General features: G+C 40.5%; 1 protein-coding gene across 10 annotated transcripts in view; it reads left to right on the top strand.

The window, feature by feature from the left end:
- rerea (arginine-glutamic acid dipeptide (RE) repeats a) overlaps positions 1–21,833 on the top strand; it is a 145,841-nt gene that overhangs the window by 46,583 nt on the left and 77,425 nt on the right. For all 10 annotated transcript variants that reach the window (XM_023956535.2, XM_023956539.2, XM_023956540.2 and 7 more), the window contains one exon: positions 11,203–11,707. In XM_023956535.2, the coding sequence (XP_023812303.1) occupies positions 11,347–11,707 (361 nt within the window). In that variant the 5' untranslated portion in view covers positions 11,203–11,346. The remainder of the gene's footprint in view (positions 1–11,202; positions 11,708–21,833) is intronic.

The raw sequence follows: 21,833 nt of genomic DNA on the forward strand, positions 1-21,833 counted from the left end.
AGACAGCAATATATGTAAGGAACTGCTGAAAGAAAGATGGGTCAAGGCGCGTTACACTGAGAACATTATTGGTTGAAAACACAGTCGGAACATGTTTGTTCAGCAGCGCTAACGTTTTTTTTTATTCATAGAAGTGGCTGTGAATGCTATTAAGCTTCAGATTTTAGACCAGGGTTGTTTTTTCACCTCTATCACCCAGAGCCGCTCCGGCATATACTGTACTTGCATATGCATGTTTTGTGCTTCTATAATGAGCCTTTTTGTGTGACCATAATAATGTATCAACCAGCAACCAGACTTTTCATTAGCAAATATGTGCAATATCATTACCTGAACTAGGGTTGTAGGGAAAAATTTGATCCGGTGAAATATCACGATATTTCATTTGTTGATTTTTGTTTAAAACACTATCAGGAGAATATTTATTTATTTAGTAATGGTTATCCTTCACTGTCTGACTCTCGTTTTCCACATAAACACCCACCACTAGTTGGCAGCACCGTCCACTGAGCCTCTTTGAGCAGCTCTACACCGCACAAAACAAGATCTCAACGAGAAGCAGCTTGTTTTGTTGTTAAAAGACATGCAGTACTTGGTTTTTACTTGCGATGCGTACCGAACCCAAACTCTGTGCCATGTTGCCGCCAGTATCTTATGAAATCGCGGATTGCGGTGCTTTCGCGCTCAGATAAGAATGAGTGAAGCAGTGCAGCGGCGCAGCCGCTCATGCACGGAGCATCAGCCAAAATGCTGTCGGCAAAGCGGGCCAAAGTTCTGTGGAAACTCTCAGCAATAGATTCTAGTTCAGTGAGCTGATGAGTCAGAGTGATGTGTACAACGCTCTGAAGAAAGGCCAATGTCGTGACGATGAGCGGTGAAATACGTGTTTACTTCCGCGAATGAGAAAGTGGAACTATTGTACAGACTGTCATGTAAATAAAGCATCTTATCCACAATAAAGCGCTCTCCTTCACCTTGTCATGCTGCCTCATCACACTTTATTGTTTCTGGAAAGAATTAGTTTTTCCCCTTTATTTTTGAAGCACAGTTCAGGCTCCTAAACCGTTTAAAAACTACATGAGAAGCTATATTTAGATATGTTCAAAATAAACAGCACTTTATTTCCTCAATCATAGTTATAGAACATTGTTGGTTAAGGCACATTCATTTGATTTGTTTTTCCTATAATTAAAAATATGTTGATGTGGAAATCAGACAATGTTGACTATTCTCTTTAAGAACAAATGTATTTTAAGTTACCAAAATAAAAGCATTAGGAATTTGTTTAGGTAAGTGTTCAGTGCGTAATGTTTTGATCATTAAATATAATACAATTTTCAATTTTATTACAATGAAAGATGTATTAATATTCAAGTAGTTTATTTCTTTATTGTATTAATATTCAGTTAGAGTTTTTTCTAAGTAGTACTCTTAGGAAAAAAAGTGTTTCAGTACAATATCACAATACGTATCGTATCGCCAATACACTCCCCTAACCTGAACTGATATACCTAACTGAGATAACAGAGCACAACTCCTTTGCCCTAAAATGCAAAATAAATACAAATCTCTCTTTTTAGAATAAAAAAATGTTTTTTTCTTTTTTCTTTAGACTTGTTTGTGTTTCTAAAATACACATGTTTGAAACATTTCTGCTGATGTGGAAACTCTGGCCGTGCAGTGTGGTCTTGCACTGTAAGGGATTTCTTTATAGTCGAGGCGCATTTTAACACTGCAATTATTTTAAGACGAGCCCTTCGAGCTCTGGAGAGCCTGAAGGAAGGACTCTGAGACCTGGATGTGACTGCAGCCTCGTGTCTGACGGGTTTAATACTAACAAGTCTGCATAGATGGATGAAAAAAGTAATTTAGTAAAGAGAAGTACCTTTTCATGTGCTTACAGATATTTTTACAGGAGGTCTACAAGTTTGCCACCTTTTTAATTTTCACCAAACAAAAGCCAGCTGTGCTTATCAGGATTTTTTTTCTTAAATACATAGTAACAATGAAAGCTACTGGGAGAATTTCATAGATTTGCACTTTACTAGTTCAAAAATCAATGCAGAAAACTCAAATAGAATTATTTATTAGAAAGCACTTTAAATGGAATTCAACTTAAAAAGAGAATAAGTGAAGCCTTTGGTGACATACTGAACAAAGATAGGACTCCAACAAGATAGTATTTTGTTCCATTTCATTAGTATTTGTATCTGAAAGTCCTTTACTCGCTCTAAAGTTAAAGGGAGTACTTGAACAATCTGAAGTGAAAGCCCCTGTTCAAATATTTATGTTCAAATATTTATTACTGAAAATACACAATACTACTTTTTTTCAAAGCCTTTTAGTACATTTCTGTAATACTGGGTTCTCAATACTTTGACCTTTTGGGTCAGGTCATGTGCATACAATGAAACCATTGTTTTTTATCTCTGAAATTATTTTTTCTCTTCAAGTACAACCCACTTTAAGAGAAGAAATATCTTTATTTCAAGATGAGCAGGAGGCGTAACAAACAGTTAAGGGACGGCTCTTACTTGTGCTGCTCTGGACTTTTCTTTGTTTTCAGATGAATGCAGCCAGACATAGTCAATCTGCATAACTCCACATATTTTCTTTTAGTTCTAATATTTGAAGGTATGTAAAAACTGTTGAATTCTGGATAATTTACAGTGCAAATGCTTTTTTTCTTTTGGATGTTCTGATCTTTTGAAGACCAAAGATTTTCACCTTTGTTGAGTCAATTTGTTAAGATGTTAGAACTTTGTTGAAGTGATCATGTTTTTTCCCTTTTGGAGAGCGGTGGATTTAAGTGTGAAAGTACACTGACAAGTGTTGCATTTGTAAAAGTCAAGTTTATTTTCATTGTCATTAATGGCCTCTTGACAAGAGGGAAGTCGATGAGACTGCCATGGTCAAAGCCTAACATTAACATTCCAAGAATGTCTGAGGCTTATGTGCGGCAGTGCAGACAGCTCTTTTCCTCCCGTGTTTTGAGGAAGACGACCAGACTGCAGGCACTCTGAGCTCTGTGGCTGCCCGGCCGTGTTTTTAACTGCTTCATAAACTAGTTAAAAATGTGAAAGAACTGTAAAGAACGGGTGGATTGAATGTTGCTGGGTTTGCTGGAGTTATAACACGCCGCCAGTTAAAGATCAAGTTTTTGTTTCACACATGAGTTAATCTGCAGATTGTGTACACTCTTCAAAACTCATCCTCCATTCCCCAAATTTTCCACAACACTAATGTTGTGCAGCAGCAGTGTGCTGTCAGCATTTCTGTAAAATACTCACCATGTTTCTATTTAGGCGGGGATGGAAGTGCTAGCTTCATAGTCGAAGCAGTAAACCATGCAGATCAGATGACTTGAGTCTTTAAAATTAATTGTGTGTATTTGTAGGCTGCCCATGTGCGTTTGTGGCAGGGTGCAGTGAAATGCCACCGCTGTAAGAGGCCTGCTCCCTGGCACTGCATGTTTTATGAGCAGTTCTCAGAGGATACTGGAGCTCTGAGTTCAGATCCTGCTTGTTCCAGCAGCGTTTTCACTCTTTTTTTTTAACAGTTTCTGAAGTTTAAGAAGCCGACCATTCATAAAAGTATCAAAGACCTAGGACTATTGTCTGCATCATTGGTTGATTCATTCCATTATTCTTGTTTTAAATAAGCTTAAACCACCGAACTGAGTAACAAAACAGAGAATTACAAAATTATTTTATTCTACTCGGGGCTAGATCTTGTTTACAATTGGTACAAACTGGTGTTTGTTTTCCTTCTTCTCCCCTTTTAATGTCTGGATAGGAAATACGTTAGTAATCTGACAGTAAAATGCCTCAAATCCATAATAAAACAGTAATTTGGTTTATTTGTTTACATTTTTTAAATGCGCCTGGAAAAAAAAATAGGAAAACCTTCATTAAATTCCTCTGACTTTTCTTCCAGGTCCAGATTCTTTTGTCCAAATTGTGATTCTAAACCTGAAAAATATATTAGTTTTGGGACTAAAATGAGACTTATTCATGAATTTGCAGTTTGACAGGAGTCAAACCTTAAGAGTGAACATGCTTCTTTAAACTGACAGGTCTGTCAGTTTACTGTTGCTGTAATTGAGGCGATTAACTCATACATTTAAGCTTTCACTCTTGCGTTTTTACACTAAACAGGAGTGACTCAAAATAACTTAAAGACCCACTTGATGAAAATGATGTTTTTAACATGTTTTTGTTGCATTTTTCTGATTATAGAGGACCTATGTTCAGAAAATTAAGCTCAAAATGTCTATTTTTTAGTGTTTGTTTATTCAAATCACTGTGAATAAGGAGCAGATGAAAAAATGCTGTTTGAAAGAAAATGTATTTATTATGATGAGAATATGCTGGTTGGCCACAAACGCCCTTCTCCAGGCTCTTAGCATTTGGGAGGGGGGGCAGGGTTGATCCTCGCCAACGGTCCCGCCCGCAACTAAGAGGTGAAATATTGCTGCTGTGCAGTAACTATCCTAGAAAACAACACAGGTATTTTATTTATTTTTTAAATTTCGGCTAAGAATCTGCAAAATCATACGTAAAAGACCACTGGGAACATTTTTAAAACGGCTCAAAAGATGATCGGAGTGGGTATTTAGCTAATTTAAAAATGTTACAGGATTTTAAACTCATTTAGTCCGCCTGTTGAAGCGGATGGATGGATGGATAGATGGATGGATGGGCACACAGAAACAGGAGAACTGGGATTCCAGGATGGTTGGAAGTGGTAGACAATTTATTGCACAGATATTAAAATCTAAAGTTTTTTTTATCGGAGGAATGGATCTAAATGAGTGTTTTTCCTCTCCCCTTTTAAGTCTTCTTACAGCGTCTTTCTGTTTGATAAATGTCATGTAACTCAGTCTGCACACGCTGCCAGAGCTCTGTTCTGTTTGATGGAAGGTAAATGTTTTGAAACGCACTTGAAACAGATGTGCTCTGGAACAAACCAGGCTTCAGTCTGTCCCCCGTTGAATATTTACACCTCTTCTGACCTGAGCTTTACCTCAGTCAATTTGCATTTCAGCAGCATAACACACTCACAATAACATTTTTCTCTCCCTTACCAGCAGTGAGGAATACAAGAAACCCTTTAGAGCGTTAGACTTTATTCATGCTCTTTGAAAAAGAAATGAGAAAAAAGCTGCTCAAGGTTTTCACAGACACGGCCACATTCAGAAAGAGCTCACCATTACCTCATGTCCTCCTGCCTCAGTTGTTTGTTACCACAATTCCACGCACAATTTAATTGCTTAATCTACTACAGATGAGCACGAGCGCTTTATTGGACTGCTGCGTTTTCCAGATTGACTCGGATGGAGAACGGATCAGCCTATTGACCAAAATATGTCAGACTTCCCTTCAGTTGGTGGAGATATTGTCATTTTCAGATCATCAGGCATTCAGCTTTTCCATTTGACCTTCCATGTTGCATATTTAATGGAAAAAAACACAGAGGGGGTTAAATCATTATTATATATGTTATCTAAATATTTATTATGTACCCGTTACTTGATGCAAATAAGATTCATACTGTTTTGCTTTATACATGCTATTTCTGTTGTTAGTGGATGACTGTTAAGATTGAACAGGTCAGTTTTAGTCGAGCTGAACAGAAGGAATAATTTACTTGGCAACTGCATGATTAAACTGTGTTACTTCAACTTCTGGCTCTGCTGGAGGTTTTTGAGGTGTAAGAGGAAATTCCTTTTCTTTTACTGCTTTTTTTGTTGCAGTGCAGTATAATGAACTAAGTATTGATTAAACTTAACTAATAAAAGCTGGATTTTAGTGAAATTCCCTGCTGACTATCATGTTTACATGCGTTCTAATACCAATAGTCGTAGTGCAGAGTGACATTTCGGTTCAGATCCTTTAAAGAAAGTCTCATTCCAAAGAAAATGAAGGGTGACACATCCCTGAGGGTTGGTATTAAGCCGCTGTGCCTCTATATAAGCAGTCAATGCTTGTGAAACAGCAGTGAGTTTTGCTTCAACAATAAAGAAGATGTGACAAACTCTGAAATTCTGGGGCTTTTGGATTGATCTGGTGTTAAGCTGGGGGAGAAAGCCATTTGAAGCCCCTTAAGAAGACCCAACCAACAATAGTATGGAACAATAATCCTGAACTTCTGCTGCACAATAGTGTCCACTTGCTGTTCAGAGGCAAAGTAGATAACAGCATTTTACATGTATAAAAAAAAAAAAAAGAAATCTACGCCAATGTTATGTTTATAATAAATAGTCAATAATGAATTAAAAATGCCACGTTTCATTTGGCTTTCTTGTTTTTTTTTTAATTCAAGTAAATCTGCTGCAGCAGGAGGGACACAGGGTGTATTTTATTTTGAAAGGAACCTGTAGGCGCTGTTTAAGGTAGAAGTGGGTAAATTACTTCTATATAGAAAAAAATACTGTTATAATTCAATTATTTAAAAGCTGTATTTTATAAAGGAAGGCCTAATGGACACAAAAACACAAAGTGTCTTTTTCTAAACTACCGGTATATATCAAAAGGGGCATTGTGGATCCTGCTGGGCTTTTTCAGTAACAAACTGGACCAAATAGCGTTTTGGATTTTAAGCTTGCAGGCCCCTGGTTTAAACAGTCTATATTATATGAGGTGCTTTTTAAATGTGTAGTTTGATGACAGTTGTTCAGAGAAGTCTTTTAAATGTTTTTGAGTCGTACAAAGAAACTGTGTTTTCATGGTTTTATCTCTGTACGGTGATTAACATCTTCAATAATTTCACATGAAAATCTGTTATTGTAAAGCACTGATTCATTCCAGGATGTCTAAATAAACGCCAGACACCCCCCCCCCCCCCCATCAATACTGTCTACCGCCGGATGTCCACTAAAAATAGACATTTTGTGAAAACGGCTCCAGCCGTGTGGTTATCATCAGTGCATGGAAAAACAAGTGGAGCTGACAAGTGACTTTGCTCTGTGTACTCGAACAGAAAGGGCCTCTGAGAATAGAGCACGCTACAATCGCACCAGGTAAAACAAAGCAGGCAGGGTTCAGAGACCACAGAGAATCCCTCATGAAGTGGCCTACCCTTGCCTCCAGCTGAGCCTTTCATTCTGCTGTTGTTTCTGGAGAGCTTGGATGGCAGCTTAGATTAGAGCACTTTGAGTAATGGATTGGATCTGACGAAAACCTGCTGCAGCTCCACATCGCCACAGCTCCAATCCTCGCACTGCTGAGGATCTGGCTGCTTTATTCGGATCAGTTGGAGTCGCCTTCATTGTTAATAACCTTGTGTATATATTCATTGTTGTGCTCTAATCTGTATTCATGCGCGTATTCTATTCAATCCCTCTGCAAAGCTAGTACTTAATCCTCGCCAATCACATTTTGCTACTTCATAATTCTCCTATTGAAAATACAATAAATGACTTTAGTGTCTCTGTTATCATAAAAATATGGAAATTGTTTGTTGGAAGGTTCTATTCCTGAATGTACACGTACGTCCTCTGCAGGCTCTTTTAATCAGTCACTAAGATCATTCTTGATCATCCATAAATATAGAATTCATGTTATTTTTGAGGCAGTGGAGATAAAAATAAATAGATTTAATTAAACGTGTGTTTCAAAATACAAATTCTCTTTTGAGTGTGTTGTTTGGAATTAAAGTCTGCTTTTATTATCTGCACAAAATGTTGGTTGAACTAATGTAAATAGTTGTTTGGGTGCTGCTAGTGACTCCGCCCCAGCCTCCTCTTTTATTTCTTCTTACTTTAAGACAGCTGTTATCTTTCAGTGACTCCATGATTGATGCATAGTAGCTTCACGAATCCCCAACCCCCCCTTCACAGCACTATTCCTCGCCCATAGAAGCCACACTTCCCACTAAACACCTTGTTTTCTTGGGTCGTCTGTGTCCCACTTTCCTATTCTCTCCCCACAAATGCCAAAAAAATTCTTAAATATTTTATTTTCCCCGCAGGTATCGCTTTAAACGCACTCGCTGCTTTTACAGATTTTGTTCACCTAACTAAAAAATAAAACTCTATTCAGCTTTTAAATATTGACTGTTTAAGAGAACTGGACCGAGTGAGTGTGAAGGCGATGCAGTCATCATTTTTCTGGGATACAGACACCGCCATGTTGAAACCAGAAATCGTCAGCCAGCTGTGGTTGGTCAACATTTCTATGGCAACCACTCTTACCAACTACATGTGAGCTTCTTAGAAGGACACACCCCTGCCACTTAAAAGCAGGCTACACAGAATCTGTTGCTGTGTCTAAATTGGAGGCCTGCGTTCTTCCTGGGCTGCATTTGAAGGCTGCTTTCGTCACAGCGCAGCGACAAGTGCCGTCCAAATTCAACGACTCCTTCAAATAAGGCCAACGGAATACGGCCTTCTTTTTTTTCCGACTTTAGGATTTATCTGGTGTATCTTTCTATGCTGTCCATATCCCAAGATGCATTTCGGCTGAGATTTTCTAACAACAATGGCGGACTGTGAAGCGGGACCCGAAGTTAGAGATAATTACACCTTTTTATAATTACACCTCTAAGATTAAAAGTTGGATCAAATGAGCCAGGAAAATTTTGAAATTCATGCCTGTTTCACTACTCCTCTGTTCGGGACTCACGGTTGCAAGGCGACAGGACATTCCCTGATGCAACGGTTGGAATTATCTCGTCCAACGACACGGCCAACGTTGCACAGGAAGGCCGCGGCAATGGACGGATGCAGCCCTTCAATTTTGGGAGGGGGGCAGGGTTGCTCCTCGCCAACGGTCCCGCCCGCAACTAAGTAGTGAACATCTGCTGAACTACTGCTGCTCTGCAGTAACTATCCTAAAAAACAATACAGGTATTTTATTTTTTTTTATTTCGGCTAAGAATCTGCAAAATCAAAATAAAAACACCACTGGGAACGTTTTTAAAACGGCTCAAAAGATGATCGGAGTGGGTATTTAGCTAATTTAAAAACGTGCAGCAGAGCAAGAATGGTTATTCTGTCAAATATAAAGACTGAGTAATAGCTTTTTATTTCTCAGTAGTAAATGGTAAATGGCGTATACTTGTAAAGCGCTTTTCTACCTACAAGGACAAAGCGCTTTTACAGTCACTGACCCATTCACCCACACACATTCACACACTGGTGGCCGCTGCGCTGCCAAACACAGGCGCCCAAGGACACTTCGACTCATGGGCGTGGAAGGTGGGAATCGAACCTGCAATATTACGATCATGGGTCGACCGCCCTTCCACTGCACCACGGCCACATTAGAAGTCTATGCGGTTTTGCCTTCTTGCATTCAGCAGGTATTTCCTGTTTGGCAAACCCTGGGGGGAGGGGTCACTCAGTCCAGTTCTCATATACAATGTTTTCAACACAAACATATGCTAAATTCAAAATGTATTATCTTTTAAAGGTTTAAATACATTTAAATAAGATTTCTCCTTTGTGCTATATTTAATGTACTAAGGGATTGGGTAGGTTTCATGTGAGTATTTTAGTGCACATTTTCAAAGATCTGTTTACTCATTTTTAGTAGAATAAATCTAATAGTTTTACTAAAATGTTGTAACATAGGAATACGATACAAAAAGCTTTATTTGGTTTATGAAATAATATCCTTTGCCAGTATTTTTTTCCCTAGTAGTACCTGCAGCTGCTGAGTCAGAAAGATAATTTTGGAGACGGCACTCAGAAGGAGCCCACACTGTTAGTCTTTGCATACCATCTCAGGTATGTGTTGGTTGTAGGTGTGTGCACTTGCATGAACACACCCGTTAGAACGCTCCAGAGCCCGTTTCATCTTCTCTGTTCACTAATGTGTTCTTGTCTGTGTATACGCCGGCAGCCCAGTGGTCGCCGTGGTAACTCGTCATTAGGTGATTAATGGGGCCGTGACGAGGCTGCAGTTTAATCAGGCCCGGGGTTTGTGTTGAAGCTGACGAGAGCAGCTGCCCTGTCAATCGCTGTCTGCTCATGAGATGACAGCCCCCGCTGCTGAGCAGCGCCGTTGTACAGCGTGCTGTGTTGTGTTTGTTTGTTTGAGCCAGGAGCGTTTCTTCCACACTCCTCTTTGTCGATTCGGCTCTTCCAGTACATTTTGCTCGCTTGCTGATATGCTGTTCAATTTTCACTCGGCTGTGTTTTTTTTTTTGCTTTCCCAAGTTCAATCACCATTCTTTCCTCGTTTTTCACCTTCCCTCCTCCACCCTGCCATTATGAGCATGGTAATGCGGGTGCTGATTGCCTGGTCTGATCCCTCAGGGAGCTATAATAACTATTTCTAGTTAATTTGTTGCCGTGAGGCTGGAAGGAACACTGGCAGTAAATGAGTAGCCTCCTTTGTAGCTGCTGCATGTCAGGCCTGTGCAGTGCTTCAGTTTCAGCCTCACTCACTTCACTGTTTATGGAGGGTTTTGTCATGGCATGAAAAAGTGATAGCTGGGTGAAGACTGCTGAAAGCGACAGTGAACTAGGCATGGCAAGTGACTGGCTCTGCCTCATTCCTCTCCCCTCCCATACCCAGCGGATTGCGATACTTTTCCCTCCAGAACTGTCACTTCACATTATCACAGCAGTGACTGTCAGCCAAGGCAGAGGGTTGAGGCAGGCTACAGTCCAGTAAGCCAGATTATGCACAGTCACACATAAGGATAAGCAGAATTTAGCCTGGTGTCATAACAAATGATCATAGAAGTTAGCCTGTTAACTCTGTCATTGAGCTTTATGCAACGTTCATTCTGTTGCTTAGAAAAATGGGTCCATTCCTTTTTTAAGCTGTAAAAATGACACATATTCTGTGAGGATCTCTAAGCTGCATGTCTGCTCAATACAGAACTACTTGATTCATTTAGAGCTGCTTTTCAGCTTATTGTTGTAGTACCTACAAGCGGTCTGTTTTTTTTTGTTGTTTTTTTTGTTTGTCTTTAAACACCATTTTTTTGCTCTTCTACGAAATAACGCTTACAGGTTGAAGCAGAAAGTGGGAATGTTTGTTTGATGATGCTTAGTTGCCTCCAGAGCATACATGCTTGTGAAGTGGGTTACTAAGAATATATTGAAGTATAAAAACCTTTGTGCACAGCTGCTCATTTCCAGGAGCTTATCTTGTGTTTTCATGCCATAATAGTAGAATCAACTGTAATGTTTGTGACAAAATGACGATGCTTTCTGACTCATCTTTTTCTCTCTCTCTCAATTCACAGCTTTTCTGAAACACTGGGGTTGTTGGTGTGGCCGAATTTTCCCTGGATTTGATTGGTAAATTCATAAGACTGAAGCCCAGGCTCACAGTCTACCTTTCACGGAGGCCCAGCCGTGAGAGGACTGAGGAAGGCACGTGGCGGATCATGACGGCCGACAAAGAGAAAGAAAGGGAGAAAGAACGCGACAGAGACAGGGACCGGGACAAACGGGAGGCCGGTAAGTCCCGCCGGCAGGAGGGGGACCGCGGCGACCGAGAAAGTGAGAGCTCCAGGCCCCGGCGGAGCTGTACGCTGGAAGGCGGGGCCAAGAACTATGCAGAAAGCGAGCACAGCGACGATGATGACAACGACAACGGGAGCACAGGCGGAGGCAGCGGCACAGCCGAGGAGGCTGGCAAGAAGGGCAAAAAGAAGATGCCTAAAAAGAAGTCACGCTATGAGCGCACAGAGAACGGAGAGATCACATCCTTCATAACTGAGGATGATGTTGTTTACAGACCTGGAGGTGAGTTCTAGTAATGAGAGACATGACACTATGTATGCATGCATGTGAGCTGCATTTTTTGACATATCCACCTTCATTCCTGGCCGAAGCCAACCTGACAGGACATCACTGCTCCCAAACTCACTTCAGAAATCTTGTACCATACCGACTCCTTGGATGAATTATTCTTTCTTTTTAAATACCAGGTCCCTTTTGCAGCAATAAGCTGCTAAAGACTTGCAGATTGTCCAGTGTTGTCTTTTCTAAACTCTACAAAGCATCATCAGCAAAAACACTCGCCCCAGGCTGCAGGCAGATGCATCACACAATCAATTCCACAACCCACTCTAAGCTTTGTCTTGAGCTAAGTCAATAAAGCAAAGTGGTGCTTCAGTAAATGATGTGATCGTGACAACAGCCATGATAATGATTTTGTCCTGACGCGCTCTGACTCATTGAAAGTATGCTTTCTCCTCTGGGGCCAAAAGGTACTCCAGTTTCTTGAACAGGGTTTTTGGAGCTGCAGTGTAAAGTCTTGACTCTGTCAGAGGAGACAGTGAAACGAAAAGCAGCCATTTCCTCAATCACAAACAAGGACCTCTCTTTACATGCTGTTTCTAAGCTGTAGAGTGCTAGACTCACTGATATAAGGAAGCTAGGCTTGCTTATCTACTTACTCCTACCTTATACCCTGCACTTAAGTGTTGGATTAGATGATGTAGGTATTAACAGCCAGTATATTGGATTAGCTTGTTTGTTTAATTTGGTGTCATCCTGCAAATCCTCAAGAGCTTTTTTTGCTTTTAGAGAAAACAACACTTTGATGGAGCACATAGTTTTATGCTTCAGCGTGCTGCAGGAAACCACAGTTTCTAATCTTTTTGTAACACATTGTGTATTTGTGTAAATGGTGGTAGATGCTACCTGCCATGTTAAGACCTAAAAGTTATTCTATTGTGTTTGCTTTCACACACTTTTTTAATTTTCAGTTTACTCACAAGTTTAATTTATTGTATGTTCTGCACCATAGAAGGAATTATAAGGCGCACTGTTTTCTAAATTATGTCATGTATATTATATATAAGGCACACTGAACTGTTAGGGGCATAAAGTAAAACAGGAGTCTGAGATAAATCCTTTCTTCAGAAACTTTAATAACTAAGTTCACAGTAACTCCAGAATTTGTTTGTAACACGCTACATGTTAACCATGCTTTAAGCGTTGGCGTATTCATACCTGTAACTCCCAACCTTGTTTGGATTATATAAGAAACCAAAATGATATCGCTAAAAACAAACGTCACTGTGACTATGCTAACTCCCAGCCTTGTTTGGAACATTTGGACATAAGATGCGTTTGCATATTCACAACAATAAGTACTCAAGCGACCAATTACAATGAAAAGTCTATGTATTGCACGTCAATGGGTGTTTCAGGCTTCCGCATTCAACACTCTGGCATTCCTGTGCCGCTTCGCAAGTTTTTAAGTCCGTTTTTAGGTTTTACAAAGAGTAAAAAAGCCGTTGAAAGTTAAACCACTTGAAGTATGTCCGGTCAGGGACTCAGATTTGGTTGCGACGTATGGATGGCATCCCTTTTCATTCACGGAAATGCCAAACATTTGAAAATTGATCATGGAGGAGGAATTAAGTATTGCATATTGTGCCTAGCCGGAATGCTTTGACACCAAGTCTTCCATATATCGGAATAGAGCTGTGAAAGAAAAAGCCTGGGACAAGATTCATGAGATTTGCACCGCTTCGACATTTTGCCTTAAGCCTCTTCCTACTGTGAGTGCATGCGCTAGTATCGGGAAACGATAGTCCAGTGTGAACGCAGTATGCTAAAAGCGCCTTCTTGAATGCATGTCAAATGCCTGGTGGGTTCAGAAAATAACCGCCAACTAAACATGTTGACAGAACGCAGTGTACCTTGAAAGAAATTAAGGCATTAAGTGCACCTGACTGCGAAAAATACGGCAAAGTAGAATGCAATTTTCATAGGCACCGAGCATCCTCCATTTATAGATAGACCCCTATTTTTGTTACTTTTTCTGCTGAAACAAACACCAGTTGTCATCAGGTGAAGGTGGGGTATTTTTCAGCCCCCTGCTTGACATGATGTGGGGGTAAAAAGCTGTAAAAGGGTTTATGTATGCATGTTCGTATATATGAAATAAAAAATGGAAGCAGTCAATCACGCCAATAAACGTTCCAAAGTCATAAAAACAAAGTCTACCTCCTCAGTGCAATAGCAATATAGAATATTTACGTTTTGCCGTTGGACCAAACAGTGCAGCTCGTGTCAGGTTGATAAGACATATTTATGCTTCCCGTCTTCTCCTTTAATTTATTTGACATGCTCCAAGTTGCTTGAATGCTGAACACACTCTTACAAAAACCTGAGCTGTTAGATCTGTATAGAAGAGGAAAAAGCGTCAACTGGATTGTGACAGCCTCTGCACTCATTTGTAATTTACCTCCCGGTGTCACCCAGTAAGAGCCTCCACCTCACCAACCAACTTCCATCTGTCAACTCTCCTTATTGTTGAGGTGATAAGCTGCGTATGTGTAGGTTTCTGCTGCTTGGTCACTGGCAGCAGCCGTCTTGAAATCAGATTTGATGCGTGCAGCTTAGGCAGGCACAAAGCCTTGCAATGGATTATGCTTTGCTAAATGTTAAATCCTTTTATAGCCGTCTAGTGACATACAATATGTAAAACTGACCACCCTCTGCGAGGGATTTGCACCATCCTAGACATGGAATGGGACAGAAGGTGTTACAGAAACAGAAATTAATTCCAAATAAGATGTTGGTTTTGTAGCTTTTTTTTCCCCCATGAAGCTTTGGAAATGTTTTCTGTCATCTTGTGAGAAGCAACGTTGGGTTGCTGTCCAATCTCCTCACTGTTGATGTGTTCAGGCGGCTTTCTGCGGTCGGATAGGAGGAGATGGAGAGTGAAGTGGGCAGTGTGAGAGCCTTTAACCTACTCAAGCTTCGCTTTTATTAATAAAAAAGCACAGAGGAGAGTATTTGCACTAGTGGAGTCTTTCCTTGGCTGTGTATGGTTGCTGAGTGGAGCAACCCAGTAAGAGGAAGAAAGCTGCTGATTTGAAACCAGTATCTCAGTTTTGATCTGACTGACCTGACATGTCAAAGCCTGTTTTTCTGCACTCGTGTCCATCCGTCCTAAAAATGAAGATCTTTACTCAGGTGGAAGCAGTGCACCTACTTTACTACTTAGAAAAGCGCTCAATTCTAATGAGATGTATCAACATCACTGTTGTAAAGGTACATAAATACACCAAAACATCAATGACTTTTAACAGAAATCATTTTTGTGTCAAGCATGTGCAGTAGTTCAGTCTTAAACAGACAGTACCATCCTCTGTGCTCATCCTCTTTCTTGACTGCCATGCAGTGTCTCCATCCTTCCTAAATGATGGGATGTCTGCCAAATTTAAAATGGAGACCCCCTCCCTCTCTTTTACACTCTCACGCAGACACATGCACTCCTCCTGCGCTCCATTGTGCATCAAGCAGCATGGCTGTCTCATCAAATTGGTGAATATGGGTATTAAATTCAGAAATGTATCTATAGAAACTAATCATTTCCTTTGTGTGGTTGGAGATCTACTCAGAGTGCGGCAGACCCAGGGAAAAAAAAGCTTTGTGAACACGAGTGTGGGGGGGAGTTGACGATGTGGACAGCTGGCACTTTTTTGCCAGTAAGGACTCCTGAGGGTGGGGGCATCTATGTATGTGTCATATGAACACACTGCAGGCTGTGTGGCAGGAGAGCGGCTGATGAACAGACAAAAGAGCTCAGAAATGACATTTCTCTTTTTTATGGCCAACTGTTGGTCGCTGGTAAAACCATGTCCTAATGTTTACTGGCCTGTGATTTCCTCCTCACTCTAAGCACAGGTAAGCTGAAATAATAGCATAACAGTGACAGGTTGTTAGAGCTGAAAACACACGTTCTCTGTCATCAGTTGTACCATTCAGCCTGTTTATATGCCCACAAATTGAATATGGCGATGCAGTCTTTAGAAAATCTTTGTCTACATGGTAATCCATTCGTATATTTCTCAGAACTATATGCAGGCTTAAAGAACAGTGGCCTTTAATTATGATTGTTACGCTGTTTTTAGCCCAATTTAGAAAAACCTGTGTTGGTTTCTAGGACATAGTTTCTGTAGAGCGGCAGTAGTTTATTAACAGCATTTGTCCTACATGAATCACCTTTTTTTTTCAAACTGCTATTGCTCCACAAGTATTTAACTAAAGAAATACTTCGAAATGCAAATTTGAACAAAATGTTCCTAATATGTCTTCCATCATCAGAAAAATGCCACAAGAACATGTTAAAAACACTATTTTCATCAGAGGGAGTCTTTTAATGAGAAAACTTTCAAACTTCCTGCTAATTTAAAAGCTTCTGCAGGTTTGGTTTTTGTAAACATTAAGGTGCCAACAGTCATAATGTCAGCTTCAATAATATAGATACTAAAATCTCGTTGTTTGCATATGTGCAGATGTAAAACTAGGAACTATATTGACTAAAAGGGGGATACATGGTAGGATTATTCTATCTACTTGCCACTTGAAAAATCCAATTATGATTGGATAATTAGTGTCCATGTAAAAAAGCTCAATGCTACTGAAGAGTATTTTCAAAAGGCCACATTTTGCAGCCTGTATTTCATTACCGTTACACCATTTAAAAAATGTATTTTAGGTCAGTAAAGCAACCACACATCAACTTGGCTTGTCCTGTGTTTGTGTTGGTTTGCTGTCAATCAAACTAACACTGTCCAGTCAGGAGGACACTATTAAAAGATATTAAGAACATTTTAACTTAGAGGAGGACAAGCTGTAGGAGCAATTTCACATTAAAACATGGCAAGTAAATCTGTAGTGTGCTGTTAGCTGAACAGATCTATTTTTGAAAAGGCCCCCTCTGCACTGCTATCCTCTTCCCGCACTGGAGACTCTGGGAAAAAAGCTTTTTAGTGAAATACAACCACCTGCCGACTGCTAAATGAGAAAGCGTGGGCTAGCCAACAGGGAAAGGAGAGGGTGGAGAGAGGGTGTTGTCAAAGAGCCTCTGTTCTCCCCCAGGAGCTCAGTCAGCTGTGGGCCTGCCCAATTGCAGGGAGCTGATGGTATCATTGGCCAGGTATTTCCCTCAGTTTTCCCAGTGAGAAGATGAGAGGAGGAAGGGAGACTTGTTTTTCTGGGAGGGGACAAGATAAAGACAGTTGAAGATGTGTCCTTTCACCTTCATGTCCTAACTAGTTGCAGGTCCACCCTGCTGGGCTGGACTCTGCAGGAAGTAGAAAAAGGAAGCCTCAGCCATCAGCTGGTATCACTGAAAGAACTCTCGAGGGAATCCACTTCCCCCCCCAAGTTCTCTGTCCTTAGCCTTCATACTTGCTCTCTCTCATTTGGTGCCATTATCACATTCCTGTTGCTGTTTCATGGTTGGATCAATAAAGCTAGAGGGAGGAGACGCTCCTCTAAAGACAAACTCCTTTCATTTTCTGTTTATAAATGTGCTCCCTTGCATTTTGAGTCCAGCGTCGCTTTTAACAATGCAGGTGCATCCTGGCCAACATTCACCGCATGCAGCAGGATCCCAACTTGTTTGATGTATTAAGCGTGTCTGAAATGCTCACCCACAGCACCGCCAGCATGTTCAGAATGTGACTTACTGGTTGTTGTTGGCTCATAAAGAATAAAGGAAAGACGAGCCGATGGTATCTAAGAACTCCCTTCCCTCTGCAGGAATGCTGCAGCAAATTAAACATCTTATTTGCTTGATACAGGGAGAATAACAAAGGGCTCGTTCGCTCAGGGCAGGTGTGTTTTAGATTAGACATGCTTGGCGGCGTTAAGAGAATGGCAGGCTGAACAAAGAGCTTGAGCTGGAAAAAAAAACTGTGCATGTGTGTGTGACACCGGGTTATAACAATTTAGTCGGCAGTAGCTCAAACTCAGCGGTGCAGGGTAATTAGAGAAACGGTGACCATCATTATGGGGTTTTAGTGAAGTGTGAAGAGCCGTACGCAGTAGCTAAGAATGATCTCTGTTGGCCAAAGTTGTGAACTCTTGGCCTTTGTGTGTGACACTGCAGTCAGCATCGCTCACAGAAGAAACCAGAGCACTCCTCTGTAAGCGCCTTCGTACGGGCAAAACCACATCAGCCAGCACACGCTAGAATCCTAAAAAATCCTGCCCATCCCCCCCACACAGACCCCCATCACAGTTAAGGCTGTCTCGTCCCTCCCCTTTCCACCTCTCCACTTGAGCGAGGAGACCCGCTTCCAAATGCACAAAATGGCAGAAATGTTTAACAAGACAGTCAGTCGCGCACCACCACACACAAACCCAGCTGACCACTTCAAAACCCCCTGAATCTTTTCCCCTTCTCTGCACGCAAGTCCCCGCGCTCCGTTTGAGCTTCATTACTTCTTTATTGTCAGATAGGCGGAGTCAGAGGCGTCTGCTTGAGTGTAACTTTGATGATTTGTTTGAAAGTTGCTTCCACAGAAATGACCTTGAAGTAGAGGCGCTCAGTTCCCAAAATGAATTCAAAGCATGCTCATGACATTTAAAGAATAGACTCGCATGCTGTGTGTAAATGATTTCACTGGACCCCAACCTCTACCTCCTATCATTTATATATACCCCCCCCCCCCCCCCCTTCCCATCTATTCTTTATGCCTGTTGATGTACTGGTGGGTTTAGAAAAGGAGATGTGCCATCTCCAAATGAATTTTCTGCCGAGGTGAGGGGACACTAAACCCTAATTCCATGGATTTGACTCCTCTAAAACATGTCATCTCGTTCAGATTAGTCTCTTTTGTTCTCTGCCCTCCCCCTCCTCCCTCTGTCCTGCTCCTTCCTCTTCCTCCTCCCTTACCGGCTCCTCTCCTTTACACACTTACACAAACACACACACACACACACTGGACTGCTCACAGATCACACAATAGCACTAATGGATATTTTCATTCATGTTATCTTGTAAATGACTTCCAGGGATGATGTAGTGACGGGAGAAAGGAAAGGAGGGAGAGGAGGGAAAACGGAAAGAGGGCAGTAGAGAGATATAATGCCTTACTCAAAGCCAGCATGTGCGATAAACCCCTCCCTCCCTTTAGAAACAGCTCATTTAAGCCACAGCAGATAACAAGCCCACACACACTCACACGCACGCACACGCACAAAGCTAGTGTTGCCCCTCTACAAATGGTGTCCTCAGTGTCAGAGTCATTTAATATCAATGGCACCCCCCCTTTTCCTCTGAAGGTGGTGAGATGAACCACAGTTGGATCAATACATCTGTAGACACAAACAAATAGCAGATGATGACCGTGTCAGTCAGTAGAAAAAGAAGCTGCAGCTTGTTCTGGAGTGTTTTTTTGGGGATGTTTTATGGCAACAGTCTAACCAAAAAGAATGCACAAAGAGAATTTTTAACAGCTCCATCTTTGCTAAAAAGTAGAATTGTGTATCTTTCCTTCTTAAGCTTCTAACACACCGGCTATGTGACGACTCTTCAAGAACCCACTAAATGTAGGTTCTTAAAAGCGCGTTTAGTCCATGGTGTTCCCACTGGATAAGCAGGGAGGGGCTTTTTCTTTTTTTTCTTTTTCTGCTGTTTACCATTAAGGAGTTTTTCCTTACCGCGAAGGGGGATCTAAGGGCAGGGATGCCAGTATAGCTTAGTCAGTTTGTTAGTTCATTTTAGTATTTTCCTATTGAACTCTTTGTATTCATGATCCTTTTGAGTTCATGTTTTACTTCGAAGCCCATCAAGACGACTGTTGTGGGCTATACAAAATAAAATTGAATTGAATTGAATTGAAATTTCGCCACCTACCGTTGAAAGAGGCTTGCTGCGAAATGTCAAAGCTGTGCAAATCTTGTAGGGCTGGGTTGATAAAATCGATTAATTGGTCTGAATCGATCCAAGCTTAATAAATCAATAATTGATCCATAAAAGTAGAAATCGATCTTTTATGCCTTTCCTTTTCCAGTGACCTAATGCATTTCACCAGTAACGCCAACGTCTGCTTGCTTGATGCTAACGTATAATGGAATTTCCCATAGGATGGCTAATGCTAACGCTCATTTGACCTAAACATACATTGCTGACCAAATGAACAGCTTTATATACTCACAGACATGAATTTTCCGAATTGTTTAAGGAAACATTTTTCAAAGAAACCATTTGTGATCAAAAGCACAGTTTTTAACCTAAATCTTTTGGAATAAATGTAATGCTGTGAGCACGAGCTCCATCTAGTGGCCACACTGAAACGCTCTCCAGGAATGGCGGAACATGATGATCTGTACATTTTTGTTAGAGCTTCTCCATTTAAGAAATCATGTAACACTGTAAGGTGTTATAAACACCTGGGTCTATTCCGTTATAAAGTGCTGATTTGGAGACAGCGGTGTCGTTAGACACAAATGCCACGAAGCTATGATGCTAAATGCTAAGATGCTAAATGCTGTGATGCTAAATGCTATGATGCTATGCTAACAAGCTGTTCTGCGTTGCCGCCTTCATGGACCGGTTAAAGTCGGACTATATTTTCACGGAGTGGACATTATCCTAAGACGTGACGGATAAATGCAACAAAATGAATTAATAGTACATTTAAATAAAAACTGTATTTTATAAATATTATATGAGTCGTTTTGTATGAAACTTTATTAGTAGTGCCTTTGTAACATTACAGAGCCGACATTGAACTAAAAAAAAAACCCTCCCTCATGAGCGTGCTGCATCTTAACTGTCAATGGCAAGAATCCAAAACATGATCATGTTTTTAGGCTGTTTTTGTTATGGTTTCATGTAAAAATGAATGAACTGGAGACAGAATTAGAAACAAATTGGTTTTTCTGTCAATCTGCTCCCTTTAGTAAATCTGTCCTCGTTTTCTCAGCAGGTTTGAATTTGACTTTATAGTTGGGTCAGACTACCGGTGACCGACTGAAACCCTTCTTCTCATTTTTCAGCAAGAAAACAGAAACAATTCATTTTTGATTGAAAATGAAACATTTCATAGAGGGCGTGAAAACGGCAAAAGCAGAGAGTAAAGATTGATGAATCAGAACAGCACTTAGAAAAAAAACAGTTGTTTTTATCTGATGTTTTCATTATGTTGTGGCTTCCTCTCTGTTTGCATTTAACCTAATATTTATTTATTAAAATAAGACTTTAAGTTTTTCATTGTAAAATAATGGAATCATTTGGTCGGTAGATTTTTCTAAATCTAGCAGCCAACTTGTCTGAGTCAAAAATGAGATTTCGGTCTCTGGGGTTGTGACTTCAAACTTGGAGCATCAAACCAAACGCAGCAAAATCCGTTTCAAGGCTGCTGCTACCAGAAATGCTCTGCTGAGTGCGTTCTAGTATTTCTCTGAGCAGTAGCTCACAAAACATCTGCTGCATTGTTCTACAAACATTTTTACAGCTTCTATTTAGTTGAAGTTTGTATTATACCCAATTTCCAAAGGAGATGTTAAAATAAAATAGTTTCTTATCAATATATTCCATCATCTGTTATTTTTGCTACAGAAAGTTAAAGCAGGGGGGAAAATCGATTAAAATCGAAAATTAAATTTGGAATGAAAACATCTGAGATTATCATTTTTGGCCATATCGCCTAGCTCTAACAGGTGCTTTTTATTTTAAGCAACAAAAGCAAAATGTCTTTGACATTACAGTTTCAAACATTAAAACCTGGTACTTTGGGTCTTGTTGACTTTTTTGTTGACAAAAAATGTCATATTAATTTATTTGGGCATTGTTTGGAGTGCTGTGGGAAAAAAAAGGGTTTGCAATGTTTAGTGCCCAAAACACATCCCTCACTGTGGTTCCCTCTCAGCCAATAGGAACTGACCCGACTTGGTAGACGCAAGCTTGTGATTGGCCGTCTTTTTGCTTGCATCACATGTGCATAAAAAAAGTAGACAGAGGCACAACAGGAAGACAAACTGACAGAAACCCATCATTTACTTCACACATTTACTTTTTTTTTAATACCCCTTTAACAACACACCGTAATCTCGTTTGTATGTGTGCTTTTCAAGCGATACTGCTGTTACTCTCATAACTCGATTGATT

This window comes from Oryzias latipes, chromosome 7 (assembly GCF_053564925.1).
Source record: "Oryzias latipes strain Hd-rR chromosome 7, Olatipes_Hd-rR_3.1".
NCBI lineage: Eukaryota > Metazoa > Chordata > Actinopteri > Beloniformes > Adrianichthyidae > Oryzias > Oryzias latipes.